We start from the raw sequence: 23,865 nt of genomic DNA, 5'->3' as shown, positions 1-23,865 counted from the left end.
TCCCCCATTTCCCATACTGAAATTAGACATTAAACAGGCATTCTGTTGTGGGCAATAGAATAAGTTGTGCTGCAGTTTGTCTGGTTTGTGAGTGTGATCATGGTCCCAAAAATGGTTGGCAGCCCATTGCCCATCCATGGACAAATGAAATATAAGCATTTTGCAATTCAGAAAATGCGCAGAATTAGATTGCCTCTTTTTGTTACCATTGAAACCAGGACTGTTTCTAGGCTTGAAATTTTGTGGGGGCAATGTCTCTTGAAATGAGAGAAACAGAATAAGATTAACAAGTTGACAGTCAGGACTTCAATGTCCTATATACTGTAGCTCCATAAGTAGCAGACTGCTTCAGGCAAAATTTACAAAACAGGAAAAATTTCCTGATTTGCATCATATTTCTGAATTTAGGTTTTCTTGATTGAGAGCTTTGATTAAAAAATATTTTTTGGTATAGAATAACATCACAGCCAATCTTGTGGAAGTGACTGGTTAGTTTGGGTTAAAGGGATATATTAGCAGCAAGGGGCCAATTCTTACATATCCCTTATTTTCCAAAGAAAGAATCAGGATGCAACATTCCTGCATTGCAGGGGGTGGATAAGATGACACTTGGGGTCCCTTCCAACGTTACAATTCCATGATTCTAGGACATGAGCTGCAGGGTCCAGTTGTGAGTGAGAGATGCAGGAAATAATGGAACATTGAACCCTATGCCTCTATGCCCATCACTTTATGTGTGGTGCATATGAATACAGATGTGCAAACATTTTCTTTTCTTTCTTTTAAGAATAATTTTTTATTAACCGACCAATCACATCAAATCAAACCAAATTACATAAATTCCAAATTACACAGCCGAATTTTAAATTTTTGTTGGGGGTACCCATATTTCAAGTTCCGAAGGGATCCAATCAACTTCTTGCTTCTTACTGCTGTTTTAATGTCCACAAATCTAACCTTATGATGTTCACAGTACTATCCAGTCCTTTCTTATTATTTTTCCACATCTCTTGTTCTTATTTTCATATATGTTTCCTTTCTCTTTGTGACCTCTGATAGTCTCCTCAAGCTGGTTAGAACAGTTTGTAATCCTGCGTGGATATTTTTTTTTTTATCCAGTAGCCATATCCAGACGTTTTCCATATAGCATCAGTTCCATACATCAAAACGGTCTTAGCGTCATTAATCTTCACCAATCTTCCTCCTTTCTCAAAACCTCTGAGGAGATTCACTAGGAATGCAGTCTGAAAACCAAGTCCATTCTTCCTCCCAGCTATAAATCCTTTGGCAAGATGGCGACTCCAAATTAATTGCTGCGCCATTCCCAAAAGCTCTTATTGCTTCTCGGTCTCCATAAAGCATACTTTTGGTTAAAGTTTATCTCCACACAGACCTTAATCATCCTGCTTGGGTCAGTTCAACCGATGGTTCTAATGAGGAGGGGTTCTTGTAAATCACATAGAAAGAAAGTAAAAAAGGTCCGTCCCCCCCATTCAGCCCCGTTGTCAACATACCCCGCCTTTGGTGTATCTTCATCGTAAAATATTCCTGTTTCTCCAGCCCGTCGTCTTCTTTCGCAGAGGTCACTTAAATTAGCAGACTTCACTCCCCTTCTTCACTTGAAATATGTGCATTTGCTTCTTTTGTAATTAATTATTCCAAATTGCTGCAACTAGTGCGCGATCAGAGACAGCGTCCAGGAGAGCCGAGGTCCACACGGGGGCATTCTGCCTAGGGCCCTCACCCCCTTCTTTCGAATTAGGAGGTGATTTATGGGCACAGCAGGCAAGGGCAGTGTTCCCCATTTCCTTGGGGCAACAAGGGAGGCTGCCTACTCCCATAACAGCCTCTTAATTACCCCGTGTGGGTCGGAGAGATGGTATTGTCAGCCATCTTCCAATGCGCCCCCTAGTGGCCCCCCCGATGTGCAAACATTTTCATGTGCTGTTTTAACAGCAAGCATCAGATATAAACAGCATGGCCTATGGAACAAGTAGAATACTTAAAAGGCTCAGTTGTGAATTGCAGTCACTCACATTCTTGAATTTCTATTTGGGCCTCAGACACCCAGGGATAATAATATCTATGTTAATGGTTTGCTGTAAAAACTACTAAGTGCTACATAAATGCTGTTATTATCTTCTCTGGCACCTGAAGAACTACAAAGCATGGTCCAGAACTGTTCCAATTCAGATCCATGTAAGAGAACTTCATTTACCCATTGTGTCTGCCTGTCCAGCACAATAAGATAGCGCATTAAGAAAAAGCATTGCTTTGGTTAAGCTCTTTATGGGCTTCCAGATAACCATGAGGCCTGCCAAAGTCCCAGTTTTTAGATTAATCACTTGCATCTGCAGAACCTGCCTGTTGTTGCCTTTGGTTATGCAGATAGGAGCAGGCTAATGTTGCTAAGCAACAGCAGTACAGGGAGACAATATTGCATCTCTGGGTCTTCTCTCTCAAAACCTTTGGGAGGCAGAATGGAGGGAGATGGGATGCTTAATGCACCCCCATAAAGGAGCTGATCGCCGAAGAATTGATGCTTTTGAATTATGGTGCTGGAGGAGACTCTTGAGAGTCCCATGGACTGCAAGAAGATCAAACCTCTCCATTCTTAAGGAAATCAGCCCTGAGTGCTCACTGGAAGGACAGATCGTGGAGCTGAGGCTCCAGTACTTTGGCCACCTCATGAGAAGAGAAGACTCACTGGAAAAGACCCTGATGTTGGGAAAGATGGAGGGCACAAGGAGAAGGGGACAACAGAGGATGAGATGGTTGCACAGTGTTCTCGAAGCTACCAGCATGAGTTTGACCAAACTGCGGGAGGCAGTGGAAGACAGGAGTGCCTGGCGTGCTCTGGTCCATGGGGTCACAAAGAGTCAGACATGACTAAACAACAACAGCAACAAAGGAGCTGCACACACAGGTGGATACCCAGACTTCATATGCTGCTGCAGTAGCAAGAAGAGGGTCCCCAGCCTACGGAGAAATCCCAATAGGTGAACCTGTCACCATGATGTCACTCAGCATTGGACCAGCACATATGGAATCATCGGTCTGCAATAGATGCCTAGGAGGAAAGGCTGCAGGTGGATAATTAGCCGGGGGGGGGTCTTGCGCAGGGTTAATTAAGGGGCACAAAGGGACAGGGCTGATAAATGGATCAGTGGTACATACCAGGAACTGGTGGCAGAATCCACCTCCAGGGAGGTAAGACCTGCTCAATTCATTATGTGTCATAGCCAATGTGGACCTGCCACTGGTGCTGCGGATAATCCAATCCAACCAGCACCTTATTACTACTCATTTCCCAAATTGTACACACCAAGAATAAGGAAGAGTGCCCAGCACTCCCTCGGACAAACTGATAATAGTGCACAGTGCGCTAGGCTACCTCACCTCAGGACAATTGTATTAAGGTGTCGTAGACACACAGTGGCTTTCACCAGTCAGTGGCCAAATGTGGTGGTCTTATCCAGCTCAGCTGCACTGAGGGACCATCCTCAGGGCCTGCCCAACATTATTTAGCTCTACCTGAGGTGGAGCAGCAAATGCTGCCCACCAACGCCGCAAACTCAGACAATATTCCTAGTACTACTGATTAAGTACAGAATTGGCTTTAAGGAAGAATCTTGTTCCAGATCGGTAGGTAGACCAAACATAATCTATGCTACTGCTCACCTGCCTCTTCTTTCCAAAGGACTCAACTCAACATATGAGTTCCTCAAACCCAAAGAACCGAGGCAGGACCCTAACTGAATATTTGCTAGAAGGCATGGTATATCCCAGGCATAGGCAAACTTGGCCCTCCAGGTGTTTTGGGACTACAACTCCCATCATCCCTAGCTAACAGGACCAGTGGTCAGGGATGATGGGAGTTGTAGTCCCAAAACATCTGGAGTTTGCCTATGCCTGGTATATCCTATGGATTTATACATGCTTTCAATCCTCCTCTTTTTTGGCTGCATTACCCACTAAGATTTACTTGTGTATCCTGATCAATTCATATCCCTCACCATCTGCTGCCCTAGACAGCTGCCTCTCTTTGCCTAATGTCAGGGCTGGCCCTGAAGTAGGTGGTTGGCCAGACCAAACACCTCAACTTAAAGGAGTGAAGAAAAGCACAGAAACAGGAAGTTTGTGGCAGAGGGGAAGTCATTCCATCAGATTAGAAGCTTTTAGTTGCCAATGGATCAAGAGGTCAAGGAATTTGGGAAGATTGGGTGCCTACGATACAAATATGTGAATTCTTCCAGATTCAGGAGGGAAACGGGTAGATGTTACCCAGAACTAATTTAACAAAGCTGAACATATATTAAATCATAGTAGACTTTTAAAAGTGGCCAGATGTTTTTTCAGGAAGATAGTATTTGTATAAAAGCCTATTTGTTCCTAACAAATTCAGAACTGAAGACGAGAACAAAGAGCTGGCAGATATCAATCTGAGTGCCGCTTCCAATGTCACATTTTTGCTCCATGAAGAAGTACATTTGGAATAACACAAAACAGAATGTCACGAGTGTAAAATCTGCATGGATTTCATTCAAAAAGTCTGTAAACGCTTTTTGCAATCAACTTGTTTCCTGAAAAGCCCTCATCATTGTGAAATAACATTTTACATATTCACTCTTCCATTGCTTAAAAATATTATGATTAGGAAGAATCAGAGTGACATAGCAAACAGTAAAGAGATCCTTTGAATGTGTGTTTAATTTGTGTGCCAAGGGATTGCAGAAAAACGGCAGGATGTGGTACTAGGTAAAGAATGCCAACTTTCTTTAAAAACAATAAAATAATTTCTAGTTCTTGAGGCTGTAAAGACATGCTTGAAAATGTGCAGCAATGCCTGGTGAACTTTCAAAAGCCAGAATAATACTGAATAAAATATCCTCGGTCAAAACAGGGGTTCTAGTGCATGCCCATCCCCTTTGCCAACAAAACCAGAATTATGCAGAATAATAGGGAGGGAAAACTATTTCAGAGTAAGTAAGATAAAGGATAAGTGATTCGGATTTGCACAATTGGGATAATTTGCACAGGTCACAGAACTTCTTACGGCACAGCATACAGATTGCCTGGGTGCTGAGTTTTAGTTCACGGCGGACTACCCTATCTATTAGGACGCGGGTGGCCTTGGGCTTGCCGATCAGAAGGTCAGTGGTTCTAAAAATGTTACATGGAAAAAATACGAGGCATTACACTTACTTCTGTAAAACAAGAAAATCCTTAATAAAAAAAAAAGGTAGTCAGTGGTTCGAATCCCCATGATGGAGTGAGCTCCCGTTGCTCAGTCCCAGCTCCTGCCAACCTAGCAGTTCTAAAGCATGCCAAAGTGCAAGTAGATAAATAGGTACTGCTCTGGCGGGAAAGTAAACAGCGTTTATGTTGTTTATTTTAAAGTTATGCTTTTAGCTTCACTTTTTTTGTATTGGATCAGATTGTTATCAGGTGTGTGTCTTCTTTGCTGTCTGCTTTGTTGTGTCTTCAGCCTGTAAACCAGGCATAGGCAAACTCGGCCCTCCAGATGTTTTGGGACTACAACTCCCATGATCCCTAGCTAACAGGACCAGTGGTCAGGGATGATGGGAACTGTAGTCCCAAAACATCTGGAGGGCCGAGTTTGCCTATGCCTGCTGTAAACCTTCATCGTGTATAGTAATACAGGAAGGTGGTATACAAATTAAAAGTGAAATGAAATGAAATCTAAAAGCTCAGCAATGAGAATGTGAGCGCTACCACAATCAGACCATTACTATTGGTTCATCTAGCTCAGTACTGACTATAAAGACTGCCGGGGGGGGGGGGAGTAAAAAATGTATTTCTATTGGGCACCCTGTTCTCCCCACCCCTCCCTCCCTGGAGAGCATCAGGCCACCAGAGGGTTTTCCAAATGGTCTGCAGCTGCTGCGCTGGCCTGGAACCATATGCCGGATAGCTTTGTAGTATCAAAAAGCAATTAAAGAGCCCAAGAATGCAATAAAAGGCATTACTGCTAGGTTTCAAATCTTCGCGAATTGAGCCAACGGCTCTCCTGTTCACCAGGATTTGGGTTGGGTTCATATTTAAAGCAGTTTCTTAAGGCCAAATGGGAAAGAAGGGCAAATGGTCAAAGCAAGTTTTTCTTCAAAGGTCAAGACAAAGATTCCTTTGCAAATTGTGTGCTTCTATAGTCTCAAAACACAGAGAGATATCCCTCCCCACCCCAACACTGAAATATTCTTCTATGGGCAGCTTTCCAAGGAAATGACGAAGGGATTATCTGTCAGGCAGTGGCTTACCAAGAGGCTTGTATTCTGCTAAATCACGGCCTAGTGTAACATTTAAATGTAGTCAGTACTGGTAATTACAAAAATAAAAATAAAATAAAATAAATTCTGTAGTGTGCATTTGAAACTCTAGAGCTAGTATTTGCAAATGGTTCCACTGTTCCAAGGATGTAACACTTTTGCTTAATTTGCCTAGTATTCTGCTAAATCACAGTCTAGTGTAACATTTAAATGTAGTCAGTACTGGTAATTACAAAAATAAAAATAAAATAAAATAAATTCTGTAGTGTGCATTTGAAACCATAGAGCTAGTATTTGCAAATGGCTCCAGTGTTCCGAGGATGTAACACTTTTGCTTAATTTGCCTATTTCTCCCCTCTCTTGTGATCTCTAGCACACCTATGATTCTGCACCTGTATATACTGTACCTAGTATCATTTACATACTTTATGTTGCAAAATATTCAGAATCTGCCAAGCCTCAGATACTGAGTTTCAAACAAGGAATGCAAATTTAGCAACTTTCTGCAAAACAGGAACATTTGCCAAAAAGAGAGAGCGCTGCATGCATGCAGAATTAGAAATATCTTTGAGTTGTTCCTGAGCATATATGCAACCATCACAATTTACACTGTGCGACTACCTCCAATTTATAATGCACTTTGTAGACTTGTATATCTGCCCAATGAATGGCGACTTTTGCAAACAGTGAACATCTACCAGCAAAATTACAAGAGTGGATTTATGAAATTTGTCCTCTAAATGTGTTCACATACCGTATTTTGCGCCCCATAGGATGCACTGGCCCATAGGACGCACCTAGTTTTTTGGGGGGGAAATAAAGAAAAAAAAATTTCTTTCCCCCCCAGGTGCGGGGCTGGAAGAACCAGGTCGGGGAACAGTGGGAAGGTGCGCTCCGCCTCCCCGCTGTCCCCCGAGCTTGTGGGGCTGGCGATGGTGAGAAAGGTGCTGAGCCCGGGACTGCAGGCAGCTCTGCGCAGCCATCGGGAGCCGGGCGGGACTTCGCGCCCCGCTCCCGATGGCCGCGCAGAGCTGTGCTGAGCGCGGGACTTCAGGCAGCTCTGCGCAACCCTCGGAGCCGGTCTCCTGAGGGTTGCGCAGAGCTTCCTGAAGCCTGGAGAGCGAGAGGGGTTGGTGCGCACCGACCCCTCTCGCTCTCCAGGCTTCAGCGAAAGCCTGCATTCGCCCCATAGGACGCACACACATTTCCCCTTCATTTTTTTTTTAAAATAATTTTTATTAACTGGCCAATCACATCAAATTAAATCACATCATATAAATTCCGAATTACAAAGCCAAATTTTTAAATTTTGTTGGGGGAACCCATACTTCAAGACCCAAAGGGGAATTCTATTTCCCCTTCATTTTTGGAGGGGAAAATGTGCGTCCTATAGGGCGAAAAATACGGTAATAGGGGAACAATTGGTGGCTTATGTACATTTTTCCCCTTAATACATCAGACCAATGCACTACGTGGGTGGCAAAGGCAGACTATGCTGGTCTTGAGTTAGGGAGCCATATATTGTCTGGATCAATCTGCCCAACTTTTATGAATCCACTCTTGTCAGTAATATCCTTTATTGTGAACATCCTGGGAAACTCTAGATTGATAGCATGGCTGGCTTTGAAGGTTTTAGCTCTCCTCTTCCCATTCATTCGCATAATCCAGACCACCGTGCTTTGGCAATGTGCACATAGTCCTCCTGCTCGGTGTCTGTGGTGGCAGTGTTTAAAAGACCACATTATCTGCACATGTTTGTTATAAATGTGCATCCTAGCAAAAAAATCACTATCACACGGATGCTCACACACATGGATCCATCTTAGAGGTGTCATTTAAACCACCAATCTATTTCTGCAGCCACTGCTGGTGAGATTTTGAAAGCGGGGAAATTACAAGCTTTATTGACCAAAATGTACTACCCCATAAGTTGTGTTGCACTTTTGCTCTCTCACTTTCTCAACATGGCCCACTGTGTTGGGCTTTCCTTAATTTATTACCTAGATCACTGGTGTGCAGTCTTGTGTTAAAGGCAGATAAAACTAGTGCTATTATACAGATGATACTAATTTCCAGTTGACATAAATGCTTTTGCCTTGAGGAATCAACTAGATGTGCCATGGGAGATTGGTGACCAGAAACTCCTGTTGCTGTTGTTTTTAACTTCAAAGCAGCTATGAAGGGCTGTTAATTTGGTCCTGGATAGGAGATGCTTAGCCATTTCATCCTACGCTGTTCTCTGGACCTAAATTCCCTACTCCCATCCCAAGTTATTAGCTCTGCAGGAGGAAAAAAGCCATGTGCAGATGCTTGTTGTTTGATGCTGATCTGAAAACAGCTTCCCTGTGGTCAGCTTCATGTCTTGCAACACAGCATGCCGCTCTGGGCCAGAGGGGAGCCTGCTGTCTTATCACTTAATTAAATTACTCTGAAAGAATGCCATATAAAGGAACTAAATGCCTAACAATGCACAAAAGCAGTTTCCTGCAACAGGAATCATAGAAGATCCTCAGTGGCCTTCTAGATGCTACTAAAATGAAATAACCTCCTTTATGTTATTTTTGGGGCACTTTAAAGCACCTCCTAATGCAGAAAAGGCAAATGTTTACAAATGTCAGGAGGTTTCACCTCTGCATGTGACCCTCGACGAACAGACTTCACCACAATGGCTTTGTTCTTGTCTTCTATGTCGAAGCCATAGTCATCCTCTTCTGGCAAAACCTTGGAAAGGAGGAGAGAGAGAAAAATAACTTTGACAAACCTGTGAGCTGTTTCACCAACCAATGAGTTTGGTCCTCAGTTGTGTAACTGTTGGTTGCTGTTTCAATGGCATGGTTTGTATGTCACATTAAACCATTGTTTAAAACAAACTATGGTTCAACGTGAACGCACAGCTTGCGGCTCCATGCTACTGTAAAGTTCTCATTGCACTCCACTTCTGCTGGCTTGTTGTGATATCTAAACAGGGTCTCATGGTTTGCTTCCTCAAAACAAACCATAAGCAGTAAGCCAAGAACAGACCTTGGACCACTTGTGGTTGGTTTGGAAAAAACAAACAAACCACGAATCTATGTTTGGATGTCATGACGAACTAGACTCTGGTCTGTTTCCCAATGATGCAGTAGTGGGGTAGGAACACAGGACGAACACTTCAGTAGCACCATCACACTGAATGTTTACATTCAACCATTGTTATTTTTTTAACTATGGTTTAATGTGACATGTGAACTGAGTTAGTGTCTTCTTTCTTCCTGATCCTTAACATGAATATATATATACACACACACATGAGACCTAACACAGTTGTTCTTGCAACACAACATGCATTGAAATGCAGGATTAATCTATGGGCACCCAAGATTGAGGACCAAACCAGATACAACAGTGGCAGATAGGTGCTTCACTGAAACATGGATATGAATAGGTCTTATTATAATAGCAAAAGCAGCACAAAGGAGAAAGATGTAGAACTTTTTTGCCCTTCCGTCACTTGTCTCCCCTGAGTCCATTGCCTCAAGCACTTTCCTCCAATCCTGGCTCATTTCCAGCATTAGATCACAGAATGGAGAAATGCATCTGGAGCAATTAACCACAGAGAGCCTAAGACCCAAGAGGGAGAATGGTTAGCATCGCACTCCCCCACAATCTTTTTACAGTTAACACACACAGAGAGAGGTGTGCACAGACTTCACATGTGAGCAGGGTGCACATATGAATAATGGTTCTGTCCCATTTAGCTCCGGCCTCCAGTCTTTTGACTTGTAAGCCAACGTGACTGCTAAGCCCAATGCAGCCCACAAGCCATGTATTGTGTCTCACCTGCCTGAGCCTGGAAAAACAGGCAGGATGCTCAAAAACCCAGCAGGTTACATTTGGTTTGCCAGATCACACAGAAAAAAAGTAAACAGTCAGGAAAACTTATCATAAACATGTTGTCCCACTCTGCCCCTCTTCACTGTCCCAGTGGGGGGCAATAGTGAAGGTTCATGGATACGATAGCAGGGAGAGGCTTTCTCTCTTTCTCTTCCTCCCTGTCAACCAATCACTGTTGCTAATAGGGTGATAGAGTTACTATGGGCAAGAACCTCCTTTAGACCCTTGAACCTCATCAGAGTATTAGGAAGTATGATGAGGTAACAGGGAGAGAAGAGGAAGACAAAGGAGTGGGATAATGTTCTCTGTTCTTTTCTGCATCTGAGTGAAAGGAAGAGTAATTTTGTGTTTGGGGAAGGAAGGAAATGTGGACTTTGAGAGATGCGGGAGCATGGTGGGGATGGCAGTGGGATTCTCCACAAGCTCAAATCAAAAATTTGAGCAGAAGGAAAGTTTTGGCACTTTGGAAACTCTTTTTGATTTTGAGGTATGCTTCAGTCTCCAAATTCCACTTCCAACCTTGACTAGGAAGAAATTCACTAGCATCTCTAGTCTCAACATCTCTCATTTATGTATGTTTCAACTTCCAACCAAATCCCCCTTCCCTGCCCACCCACCGCCATGTGAGGCTGCTCTTGAAAACTACCTGGAAACTTCCATTTATTCAAAATGAGGCAAACTGCATGTTTTCATACAAAAAAGGCTCCCAATGTATTTCTGTATATTTTTCAAGGTATCACTCTTCACCTTTAAGACTGCAAGTGAAATTGATGGTGAGGATAAGCAGGGCATTTCCAGCAGTGGCCCCCATATTATGAAACTCTCTCCATGGAGAATACTAGCAGTCCAGCTCCATAAAAATGTCAGCACAAGTGTTTCTACTCAGCAGTATGTGGGGGATTGGACTGAATCTTAACCTGAGGTGGCTTAATTTATGATGATTACTCTGCTTCAGTTTTTTGTAAGTAGCTTAGATTTTTTAAATTTCGTGTTAAGCAACTAAGAAGTTATATAAACTGACAAACAAATAATGAAATAATATGTTCTTTGTTTTGTGTTTTCGTCTTATAAATTGCGTAACAGGATTGGTTGAATTTGATAATAAAATTCTAATAAGAAATAAAATTTAAATTTGCAAGATTGCATCAAACCCTTACATGATCTGCTAGGTAATACACATCACAAGAATGTTGGGTTAGGGTTTGGGCAGAGGAGTTTGCTACAATTCCTTTTTGCAGTGCTTAGAAGATACAAAGGTCATTATGTACTTGTGGGTCAGTGCTATTAGCTCACCAGTTTCCTTTTGTTGCAGCAGTTCATTATGGCAGAAGATTAAGGAAACTAAGCCTCCTTCCTGGCAGGAGTTGAAATATACAAGACAAAACTACCTCCAGCTCCAAACAAGCAAGACAATGCCGATTCAGGAGCCGGGGAAGTTAAGGGGAGACAGTGCAGAAGAAGAAGAAGATGAAAGCCCTGCTAACAAAACAACACTGAGCAAGTCTGTTCACTACAAAGAGCTCACCGCTCATTGGTGAAGCACTAGCCTTACAAGTGGCCCAGGTTTCATCTTCCAGTACAATCCACCTTTTGTGCCCATAAGTTCTAGAGCCAATTGAAACTGGATGGAGGACTCATCTGCTCCAGCTTGCCATTTTTCATTTGGAGCGGCTACAAGGGGATTGCCTGCCTGCCTGCCTGAAAAAAAAAGCATGTCCACAACAGTGTTTTTTCAAAGCAATGGGATGCGAGAGCTGTAATTAGCTCTACAATTTGACTGGATTCATGTGGGGAAAGCCCCAGGAAACCTTGACCCTTGGGCAAGTTAAACAAAGCAAAGTACTTTTAATACTATGTCTTGGTCATTTACTGTGGCTTAAAATAGTTTCAATGAAAATAACAGTTTAACCTCTCTTCACATTTAAAAATGGAAGTTAAAAGGGAAAAGCAATTCCCCACAAGGCTGTGTAATGTTGCTGTTTTTTATCAGGTCTTCCGCCAAGGCATAGGGGTGTTGGGAGATGCCTATGCCCTTAAAAAATAAGTTTTGTTGAGTAACCATCAATCTGCTTTTCAGTGAGGATCTACCCATATATCTGTTAAGGGTCTTCTCCTTATGCACAAACTCTGTGTTACATTGCTGTCAGGTTGTCGGGATACTTTCTAAAGCAGATTTCCCCAGCCTGCCATGTTGGCTGGGACTGAAAGGTGTTGCAATTCAAAACATTCAGAAGGCACCAGGTTGGGGAAGGTTAAGGTAAAGCACCAAAGGACTGGGGCATGATGATGAATTCTGCTATGGAGGAAGGGCCCTGGACATTGCCCTCCTTCATATTAGTTTGAAGCAGGCCAAAATGCCTGGCTTGATCTCCATTGAAATGTAGTGCCGCTGTTGCAGGGGCTGTTCACTAGCCACCTCCCTTTTGAGATTGACAGCGCAACCTATTCATGTCTACTGGGAGGTCAGCCCCACTGAATTAAATGGGACTTGCGCCCAGACGTGATGATGGCCACCAGCACAGATGGCTTTACAAGCGAATTGGGCAGACTCGTGAAGGATAAAGCTCTCAGTGACTACTAGTCGTGGTGGCTATATATTGCCTCTGGTACCAGATGTTGTATGCCTCTTCTTGCAAGCTACCAGAGAGCATGAAACTGAGAGCACTGATGGCGTCGTGCAAGTGGTCTGCATTAGAAGGCCCTTTAGTCTGATGCAGCCGGGCTCCTCCTAAGATAAGTCTATATATTGAAGATTCAGGCACCAGGCCAATGTTGTTGTTGTTACGGTGGAACCTTGGTTCCCGAACAGCTTAGATGCCAAACAAATCGGCTCCCGAACGGCACAAACCCAGAAGTAATTGTTCCGGTTTGCAAACGTTTTTTGGAAGCCAAACGTCAGCTGCGGCTTCTGCGGCTTCCGATTGGCTGCAGGAGCTTCCTACAGCTAATCGGAAGCCACACCTTGGTTCTCAAACCATTTCAGGAGTCAAATGGACTCCCAGAATGGATAAAGTTCGGGAACCAAGGTTCCACTTTATTTGCCCATGCTTTCCAAAAATAATAATAATTAAGAGTGAGGCTCTTTAATACACTCTGTTTCTGAATTATTATTTTTCTATTGTGGTTTTACCTTGCTGTTTTACTTCATGTTTTATGGTGGCTTATTATTACAGTATTTTAATTTAAATGGTAGATCATAAGTGCTTTCAATAAACACACGCATAAAAATAAACAGGGCTACTGGATACTACATAAGTTGCCGTCTCTGTAGAAGGTCTATTTGTTTCATGATGAAACTTCCCAGATCAACCCCAGAGTCTTTACATTCCAATTCTGAAGCCATCATTTATGAACAACAAAAGAGATATCCTGACACTGGTACATTTTTAGTATCTGGAATTAGGCCTAAGATTTAATTTTCCTGAACTATGTAGAGAATTTTGTATGTTTTTCCAGCATTTCATGTTTCATGCCAATGAACAGAAACAATTGCACAAGCAAACGAAATTAAGTATTTGTTTGAAGAGTGTTTGCTTCACACTGGAACAATTTGCCTTTTGGCATCTGCACATGTCACTTGGCAGAAAACATCAGCTGTTCTTTCCAGTGTTAGGTCAGAAGAGGGGATAAAAGACAAGGGGGAATAGAGAGGCAGTCGATTTTTCCTTATGCAATTTGGCATCTGTTGCAAAAAAAAAAAAAACATAGCGCATTTCAAAAGCCACTCGACTGAGACAATCCATCTTGTTTAAAATTCAGAAGGAACGTAGTGATGGATAAAGGTGCAGATGATGTAATTCATCCTTTCCCAACTTGGTACCCTCTAGATGTTTGGACTGCAATTGCCATAAGCCCCAGCCAGAACAGCTGTGGAAATCACCACATTGGTGAATGCTCCTGCAAGGCAAGGCAGCATCCCAGCCTAGAAACCAAAGAATTCTAACTGTTCCTTCCTGTTCAGGACCCACTGGAGAGGACACACCAGAGTGCACTTTGCCAAGAACCTCTTCAGACACATAGATGACCTTCAACCTAGATCTGCCACAGAGTATGCAACTCAACAGGGAGCGATCCCTGATGAAATTAGCTCTCTGGTGAAGTACCTACAGTATATGACGAGCACGTTTTCAAACATGTTTGCCTGCAAATACCTGTTTGTCACAGTCTACATTCTAGGACACACGCTTAGAATGTCCTAGCTGCACACCTGAAAAGGTAATGTGTGAGGTGGCACAAAATGGGACTTGTGACCCGTTTGCAAAAAAGCCTGGCTAAAAATAATTGGTCAATAATTCCTCCAAATTGCTTATTTGAACAGGACTTTTTGTTTGTTATTTAATTCTTTTAATCTGCCCTGAATTGCAGATGGAAAGGCACAGTTAAAGCCTTTCAAATTGTTGTTGTTGTTTTATTAACTGCCCTGAACTTCAGTTCGCTGGAAAGGCAAAAGAAAACTCTTTTAATAGGAACAACAATATTTCCCCTTATACATTGACTACCAAAGATCATTTAAAGAACCTGCAGTTAACTGGCAAAACAGAGCATCAGCTGAAAAGGTTCATGCTTGTGAAACTCTTGTTCCATTTGAAATCCCCAAGAGTCCCTGCTTCACTGCAGATCTTGAAGTAGGCCCTAAAAATCCATTTGTTTACAAAAGCCTTCTCTTAAATGATGATTATATTCTGTTGCAGTATATGTATTTTAATTGCATTCTTAGTGTTTTATGGTTTTAATTACATATACCATGCATGGGTTTGGCTTTAAAAAGCAGCCAATGAATATTTCTAAACATATATAAATAAATCAGATCTGTAGACAATGCATAGCAAATGAGAAATATGTCTATTTATTTATTTTTCAAATTGGGAGGGAAGGGTGGGTGGCCATTGCGGAACTGTTCTTTTAACAACCTCCTGGTATTAAGGGACTCGGCAATACGTAGTATGATACAGTGCACAGACTGCAAGTTTGAAAACTCATTTTCTCTCTTTGCTAGCTGCAATCAGCACTGTGGCTGGAGGGGCAGAGGCAAGGAAGCAGTGGGGAAAGAAACAACACTGCGGATATGCATGTCTGCTTCAATAAGAAAAATACAGAACGGCAGCATAAGGGCAGCTGAAGCCATCCACTGGGATACACTTATTCTCCTTAATGGGCCTCTGGATCCTTTCCCATGCTTTTTCCAGGCACTCTTTACTGCTCTTCCATTTTGCTATTATCCGCAAAGAGTGTCAGGCCCACTGTCAGGAAATAAGCTTGTTTAGACAGAAAAAGAAAAAGGTAATCAAGACTTATAAAATGATCCATTCAAAAGTGCAACAGAATGGAGCTAGAGCTTATAGAATCAGAATAACAGACCTGAGATACCTAGAAATACAGATGTGAATAGAAAACAAGTGGAAAAGTAGTCACTGCTTTGTGCACACATGGTTAAGAAGCACTAACACACAATCGACATCAGTTCTGTAAGTGAAAATCCCCTCACATTGTGTTCCAAAATACAGTGGTACCTCTACTTAAGTTCACCTCAGGTTACGTATCCTTCAGGAAGCAGCACCTCCAGTTGTGAATTCCTCGGGATCCAACCGGAGCTCCGGAACAGATCCCGTTCACAACCGAAGGTACCGCTGTAATCTCTTCTTACTTGTTTTCACTTAAAACTGGTTTAAGAGACATTAACGACCCAAACCCACAGAGCTGCTCATGGATCTATTTATCAGTTGTCAGTATTCCATGGCACACTCTGGAATGACCAAAACACGTAAGTTTGGATGGAGTAATGCATAGATTTGATTCTCACTGTATGAAGTCAAGGGGGATAGGGAGGCTAACCACTCCAGATATGTTCCTGAACACGGCCCTGTGCACCCACTATCCATGCAGAAGGCCACTGCTTGAAGAAGGAGAGAGCCTTCTCCCAAAGTAACTTGCACTGGCGGTGTTGTTCCATTCAGTGTGTTGTCTGCAAAGGGATACTAATGAATGAGCCATTAAACATGTGGAAAGGGAGCTTGTTCATGGGGAAAGCCTAAATGGATTGAGTGGGTCACATGCAGGCACCCCTTGCAGAAAGCATGGATATCTAGGGTCAGAGGCAGATGCACATACAGAGTTGGGACAGGACCAGCAGCACTCTTCCTTGTTCACGTGATAGCCAATTCACAGATTACATATGAATCAGACAAACAACATGTTAACATTGCAGGGAGAGGAAACTGCAATATATCTCTTGGCAAATACATGCTTCTTCCCCCAAGAGCTTCACAATCTACAATCTAGTCATACACACATACACACACAGTTATAATGATGGGCTTTTTAAAAAAAGAAGTAGTAAGTGTGTCAGAAGCTCTTCCTTACCAACAAGCTTTTAGCTAAGATGTTTTCAATCAGCTTGAAGTCGTTTCGCAATGGCTTGCTCTTGGAACTTGTACCTTCCATCTCCTCATCGGCATGAAAGCGGAAATACTGAGACTCGTCTTTGAATTCGCTCTTCTCCAGAACTTGAAACCAAAAGGTGGGAAGCGGGTACATGTGTCAGTACATGCCAAGCACAACAGGAATATAAAAGCAACATTGCCATTTAAAACAACAACAACAATAACAAACAGATCACCAACATCAACAGACAATCATATATTCTTTGTTCTTACAACTATCTAACCCACTAGTCTGATCCTCCCAATGCATGAAGGATTCTATATATCCACTTTTCTCTTGCAACATAGATGGAATTGTTTTTGGTTTAAAGGTGACATGTTGCAACTCATTTTGAAGCACATAGCTTCCCCCCCCTTTTTTTTTTTTTTGTCTCATCAGTGGGAACTTTCTGAAAGGGCAATAAATAGGGTTTTTTTTAAAAAAAAAAAGAAAAAAGAAAAATCACTGTAAAAAATCACACCTTGCTTTGCATATGAAAAAAGGCAAACATGATTACCAGATGGGTGCTAAAGAGCCATGACCCATTCCCTCTGAATCACATCTCTCCACTCTTAACACCTCCACAGAGTTCTCTGATAGTGCTTTCCCTATCCTGCTAGTCCCAGTAGGACAAGCATGCTCTCCTCTGCAGTAGGTCTGACACACTGTCCCTGCAGACAGGCATGAGTCTAGGCTGTGTGTAGCTGACACAGAATTTGAAATATCCAAGGGAGGACACGAAACAACGGCTGCTTTTCATCCATGTCTTGGAAGAACTCCAGTTAGTAAACATAGGTCCATTGTGAGGTTTCCAAAGGCCAGCCAACTCCATAGAAAGATAAGAGAATGGCCATAGAACTACATTAACTTCTCAGCTGTGTCTCTTCTCCTTCAGCAGTGTTTTGTTTTTGGTTTAACTATTTTCTTGGCTGGAATTCATTGAACCAGAGAGGTCATGTCCTAATATACTCCTTCATCTTCTGGGGCCATGCCACAGGTTGCAGCTATAACAGCTGACGTGTGGAAGAAGTATAATAGAAATCTGTAGACGGCTTGCTAGATTTGAAGTCAGTTGACCCATAACCTGCTAGACTTTGGCCACCATCTGTTGTTGATACTGCACCACATTTGGACCAGTGTGATCAGCAGAGTATGCACAGGTCTAGCAGAACATCAGAGTTTTCTTGCTTTCCAGTAGTCAGTTCCCAATTCATTCTCAGTTGAGAAAACTCCTTTCCCATTCAGTTCAGACCCTCCAAGTGTCCCTATTTTACAGGGATTTACAGAAGTTGTCCCAGTTGCTGATTTGATCCTGGAATGTCCCTATTTTCATTGGAGAAATGTTGGAGGATATGGAACTATGCAACTTCTGAGCCGAGATAAGTAACTATACAACTTTTAGACGACATCTAAAGGCAGCCCTGTACAGTGGTACCTCTGGTTACGAACTTAATTCGTTCTGGAGGTCTGTTCTTAACCTGAAACTGTTCTTAACCTGAGGTACCACTTTAGCTAATGGGGCCTCCCGCTGCCGGCGCACAATTTCTGTTCTCATCCTGAGGTAAAGTTCTTAACCTGAGGTACTACTTCCAGGTTAGCAGAGTCTGTAACTCAAAGTGTTTGTAACCCGAGATACCACTGTATAGGGAAGTTTTTTTAATGTTCAATGCTTTATTGTGTTTTTATATATGTTGGAAGCTGCCCAGAGTGGCTGGAGCAACCCAGTCAGATGGGCAGGGTATGAATAATAATGTTGTTGTTGTTGTTGTTGTTGAAAAGGACATCCCTATTTTCATTAGAGAAATGTTGGAGGGTATGTCAGTTCAGTTCAAAGTATAACGTGTTTATTGTCTCATGCACAGGACATCATGAACTAATCATTTATAATAAAGTTCTTCTGGTCTTAGAAGTAAACCTTGTAAGGATACAAGTATACAGAGAGATCCACTAGCACTTTACCTTGCTAGCTCACCATACTATACTGAACCCGTACAGCATGTAACCTTCAGGTTCTCTGCTGATCCCTTACACTGAGCAGAAAACCTCTTCTCAGTGAATACCTGACACTCCTGCCAATGATGCAGAATGCAGCCTTGCCTATGCGCATACACACAGGAGGACGGATGAGTCATGCTCCAGGTATTTAGCCTTGGACTGGTTCTAAGCCACTCAATGCAGTTGATGGGCTAACTCTAAACAGAATCCAGACATGGGGTCTGGGCTGCTCCAAACTATACCAACATGGCTGTTGCATGCAACCTGATAGAATCTTACGAGTTGGAAGGGACCCAAGGAATCTCAGCTAAAGTATCCATGACAGATGGTCACCCAACCTCTGCTTAAAAACCTCCAAGGTAGGAGAGTCCACAATCTCTTGCGGGAGTCTGTGCCAAACAGCTCTTACTGTCCGAAAGTTTTTCCCCCAAATGTTTAGTCGGAATCTCCTTTCTTGTAACTTGAAGCCACTGCCTTGAGTCCTACCCTCCAGATCAGGAGGAAACACCCATATACTACAAGCTGCTCTCTGTTTTCTTCCCTTTATTTTCTGAGTTCGTCCTGAACAAAAGCACTATATATGAACACACCCTGTGGTCACCTCTCCATTGCTGTGACATTTGGTCTAACTGAACAAAGAACAGAGTAGAAGGAGAGTGCATGTTTGGGGGTGGAGACAGTTCTAAGTTCAATACCTAGAATCCAGGCCTGGCGCAAGAACGCAGCTGCCAGCCTTTGTTGAGGGCCCAACCTGGAGCCAGTCCTGCCAGCATCTCAATGTAAATGATCTTAGGCAGGACTGATGGAAAGGGCCCCTACCTAAGACCATGGAGGGTAACTGCAGGTTAGCAGGGACAAAATGAGCCAGTGGTCTAATAGTATACAATAACATCTTATATAATGAACTCCACCCACTACTGATGTAGAAAAACTAAATCTCAGCTATTACCTGCTTATCTTCTTACTAAAACATACATACTATAAGCCATGTAGTCACAAAGACACAAACACACCCTTGATTCAAAGAGAACATTTGGAAGAGTAAAAATGATTTAAGTTTTCACACATGGAGGTTCAAATCATAGGGTTTGCCTTTTTAGAAATAGCTTTCTTTTTATAGCTCTCAAATGGATGTCTGGGGCCACTTCAGTGTCTAAAATACAATAGCAGGGGTGGGAACAGAAAAAGAAGAGGGAAATGAATGACATTAATCAAAAGCTGCCTGACAATGGGCTCAGGGTCTGAGAGCTGCACCATGAACAAAGGAAAGGTGTAGGGAAATGGCTGGATGTGGGGAGTTTTCATTTGGGGGCAGATCTTCACTACTGAATGGGAAGCAATCAGGACATAGGGCATTGCTTGCAAATTGTATTTGTGTGTGTGTGTGTGAGAGAGGGGGGGGGGCAGGCCTATTCGGTCTAATTTGCTCCCTTACATGCTTGAAGAGAAATGTTTTATCTGTTGCTTGGAGTGGACTGGAGGAGCACTGTTATGCCCCTGCACAGGCGGAGGATCTGCTCAAAATCTACCTCAGACTTTACAGAAGAGGCAAAGATAGAATAAGCGAAGTCTGAGGTAAATTTTCAATAAATTATTATTGAAACAAACTGAACAATAAAAACAAGTTCTCTTATTAATTACTAATTCCTTTCTACCTTGATTTAACACACACACCCCAACCCTCAGAGACTTCAACCAAATGAATTGGAAGTGGGGGTGCTCTGTTTTTACTTCCTGCTTTTACCCCCTAATGGTAGGTAGGGGGTATCACAGCAAGGTGGGGATAAGCAAGGCAAAGAGACCACATAAATTCACTCGCGTCCCCCAAGAGGGCTTTTGATGAGGAACTCCCTCCCCCCCCCAAAAAAATGTGATTTTGAAAAGTAAGAATTTATATTTTAAATAATAATAATATTTTTATTAAATTGTTATATTTCTATTTTTTTGGGATTTCACTGCTTCTGTGGGCCCCCTGCTGTGATGTCACGATCCCCAATCCACCCAAAATGTGTCCTTGATTTTTTTAATTAAATGTAGCCATATTTACACTTTAGCCACACCCACTTCCCCACTTTGCCCCTCCCTCTTTGCCATGCAGCCCCTCAGAGTGTTTCGCTCTGGCCTACAAGAAGAGCCCTGGCCCAACTCCTGGCAGGTCTATCACTGTCATCAGTCATCTATAGTTATTTGCAGGCTATTTTCAGGGCACACTTTCCTGTGGCACAACTGCCCTTTGCTTATGCACAGTGATCAGCAGGGAGCCGGTGGTAGAGCCCTTGGTCTCTTCCAGCTGCATAATTTTCTGCATGAAGCAGAAGATACCCTACAGGTTTGTGTACACCTTGCAATTTTAATATAGATGGCAAAATGGTTTGGCTTTTGGCTCTCCTTCCATCTTACAGGCCCAGTTCGGTGGCTGTTTCGTACTCTGCACTGGTGGCAACATTATGCAGCAGAAGGTTCTGCCACATTTCCTGGTTAATGAGACAATGTGAGGTCCCTGTTAATTGGCTAGGAGAAGGGGATATTGCTGAATTACCATGGTGCATGAAGCCATTGTTGCAGAATCCAACGCCCAGCGCGACAGCTTCCTCCCTCGTCTGACAGTCTCCCTGGTAACAAGAGAGGACAAATGTTACACCTCAGACCACTTCCTAATTCACAGAACTTCCCCCCCAGTCTGTGACCGGGTCCCAGCTCTCAAATTAATGTGGCACTCTTTGCAAAGAAACAAAAGTAAGCAATTAAAACGGGACTCCCTTTGCCTGAAACCCATTCATTCCTATATATAGTGCCTTTTGCCTCCCACAGGAATTGGAAGCACAAAGACCAGAGCTCCGGAAAGCAGCTGTTTTAACAGTACAAACACAGCACATTACCTCAATGCAGAGACCTTCTTTAACTGGCAATTGCAATAGTCTGAATTTACTGCCCATTGGCTACAGACAATAAAACACCTCTTTAGAGTAAGAGGCAGCCAAACCCACGATGGAACGAGGGTGAAGACTCCTCATTCAGACTTCCCAAAGGTCAATTTTAATACAATTTCTATATGACACTGTTGCCCCCCACAGAGAAAACCACGTCTGCTTTAAAAAGAAATCACCCATACCCCTGCCAGTTACATTATTTGAATGAATGTTAGTTTACAATATTTCCAGGAATGATGCAATGGGTGTTTCTGGCTGACCTGGAAAAGCAGACAAAAATGTTTGTTTTGGTGCCTGATTTGTGTGGGTAGTCAACTGAAGTAGAACCACACCAGCATAGCTCCATGGGGGAAGCTGTTGATATGAGCCTTTTCCCATGTGTACCGGGTAGTTTTACAACCATTAAGTGAACTCCCATTCCCCACTGAAAGAGATTCTTCTTCGTGTTCCATCCCCATTTAAACCTGGACATACTTTCCCCTTCCGCAGTGATAGCAAAAGCTATGTCACACAGCTAAGGAAACTTAACTCCTATCCTAACATATTTTGTATTGGAAAAGTCAACAGGATTGCGACAACCTATCCATAAATATTTCTTGCTTAGGTCTAAAAGGTAAAGGGACCCCTGACCATTAGGTCCAGTCGTGACCGACTCTGGGGTTGCGGCACTCATCTTGCTTTATTGGCCAAGGGAGCCGGAGAACAGCTTCCGGGTCATGTGGCCAGCATGACCAAGCCGCTTCTGGCAAACCAGAGCAGCACATGGAAATGCCGTTTACCTTCCTGCTAGAGCGGTACCAATTTATCTACTTGCACTTTGACGTGCTTTCGAACTGCTAGGTTGGCAGGAGCAGAAACCGAGCAACGGGAGCTCACTGTTGCGGGGATTCGAACCGCGGACCTTCTGATCAGCAAGTCCTAGGCTCTGTGGTTTAACCCACAGCGTCACCCATGTCCCTCTGCTTAGGTCTAAAATCTGACTAATCATTTTATTTCAGGGGATCACCATCATGGTGCTCACAGATCCCAATGCTGTGTTCAGGCCCTGCTGGAAGGCTTCCTATAGGCTAATGTGAATGTTCGCTTTGTCAATAAAGAATTAAACACCAGCTGTTTGTCCTACTTGGGCTGGCTGTGCTCAGAACAGCAACTAGTTCACACAAGAGAACCTCAATCTGATCGGTCTAAGGATCTAATAATGTCTCTTGTTGAGACAACTGTGCACCAAACCTGCCTGTTTTAGTTACTGGTACAAACTGCTGCTATAGAAACTTCTCACCTCATGAGAGGAGAGAAACATAAATTAAGTTTTGGGACTGCTTTGCTTCCCCTTTTTCCGTTTAAGCACTTCCTTTTCCCTGCAAGTGAGAGAAGGGGAAAGCGGTTGGGCCACAATGCAAAAAGAAACAAAACAACTTGGTAGCATCAATTCCCTTTTTCGTTTCTAGCTGCTGAAATAGAAGTACTATTTGAAAGGTGAATGGACAACAGCAACTCTCTCCTTGCTGGGGAGAGGTTTGCAATGTGTGCCTGTAGTAGCTATAATGTGTGCCTGTAGTAATGTGTGCCTGTAGTAGCTGTTAGAACCAATAGCTGCAACAAGTGCAAGGAAACTTAGATAAATGTAGCAGCTGCCATGCATGTAATATGTGAAAACTGAGACTAGGCTGTATTTGTCTTTATACACTAAGACTAGTCCAGTACTGCTTTCAGCTTCAACAAACTCAACAAACACAGAAGCTACTGCTGATTCCTAAAGGACAAACATCACAAAATGCTGCAAGTGTTGACCAGATCTCTTTCTCAATTTTCCTGTAGCACAGGCAAACCAGAGGGTAGTATCAAACTACATGAAACTTTTAGACATTAATATAATTTCTAGGCTTAACTTACATTCCCGCCCCCAAACAATTTCCTGCCCCAGGGCTTTCTGTGAGTTAAACGGGGAAATAGTTCATAATCCGCAAGGGGCCACAATGTCATTTTATCTACCCCCAAATGTGTTTAAATCGAAGAGGAAATGGTTTTTGACACCATTCTTAAGCAAGCCTTTGGGAATCCAGTCTGCTTACAAGCAACTGCACGTAAAGTCTTAGAGCAGATGACTTCTCCAGCAAACTTGGCTTGCAGTCATCATAATGCAGCTTGGACTCGGACATTATTTCTTGCAAAACAGCAACTTTCAGGTCAAAGAGGTGACTAAAAATAAAACATTGCAAATCCTCTCTGCATACTCCAGATACCATACAAAGCCTTCCCAAATGGAAAAAGAAGAGCAAAAACAAAGTTTAAGAATGGTTCAGATAACAGAATTTGAATGGCTTACATCTGAGCACAGCTGGAAGCCAGTCTGGGCCTAT

At 42.8% G+C, this 23,865-nt stretch overlaps 1 protein-coding gene across 1 annotated transcript in view; it reads right to left on the bottom strand.

Annotated features, from left to right (window-relative positions):
• Positions 1-23,865, bottom strand: part of PREX1 (phosphatidylinositol-3,4,5-trisphosphate dependent Rac exchange factor 1) — a 220,779-nt gene that overhangs the window by 36,139 nt on the left and 160,775 nt on the right. The window contains exons 15-17 of the mRNA XM_079978837.1: positions 21,115-21,187; positions 16,521-16,663; positions 8,916-9,008 (exon numbers count right to left, since the gene is read on the bottom strand). Coding sequence (XP_079834963.1) covers positions 8,916-9,008; positions 16,521-16,663; positions 21,115-21,187 — 309 coding nt within the window. The remainder of the gene's footprint in view (positions 1-8,915; positions 9,009-16,520; positions 16,664-21,114; positions 21,188-23,865) is intronic.

This window comes from Podarcis cretensis (genome assembly GCF_951804945.1).
Source record: "Podarcis cretensis genome assembly, chromosome: 6".
Taxonomy (NCBI): Eukaryota; Metazoa; Chordata; class Lepidosauria; order Squamata; family Lacertidae; genus Podarcis; species Podarcis cretensis.
Note: the sequence above shows the minus strand (reverse complement) of the source record. Positions and strands in the feature narration are given on the sequence as shown.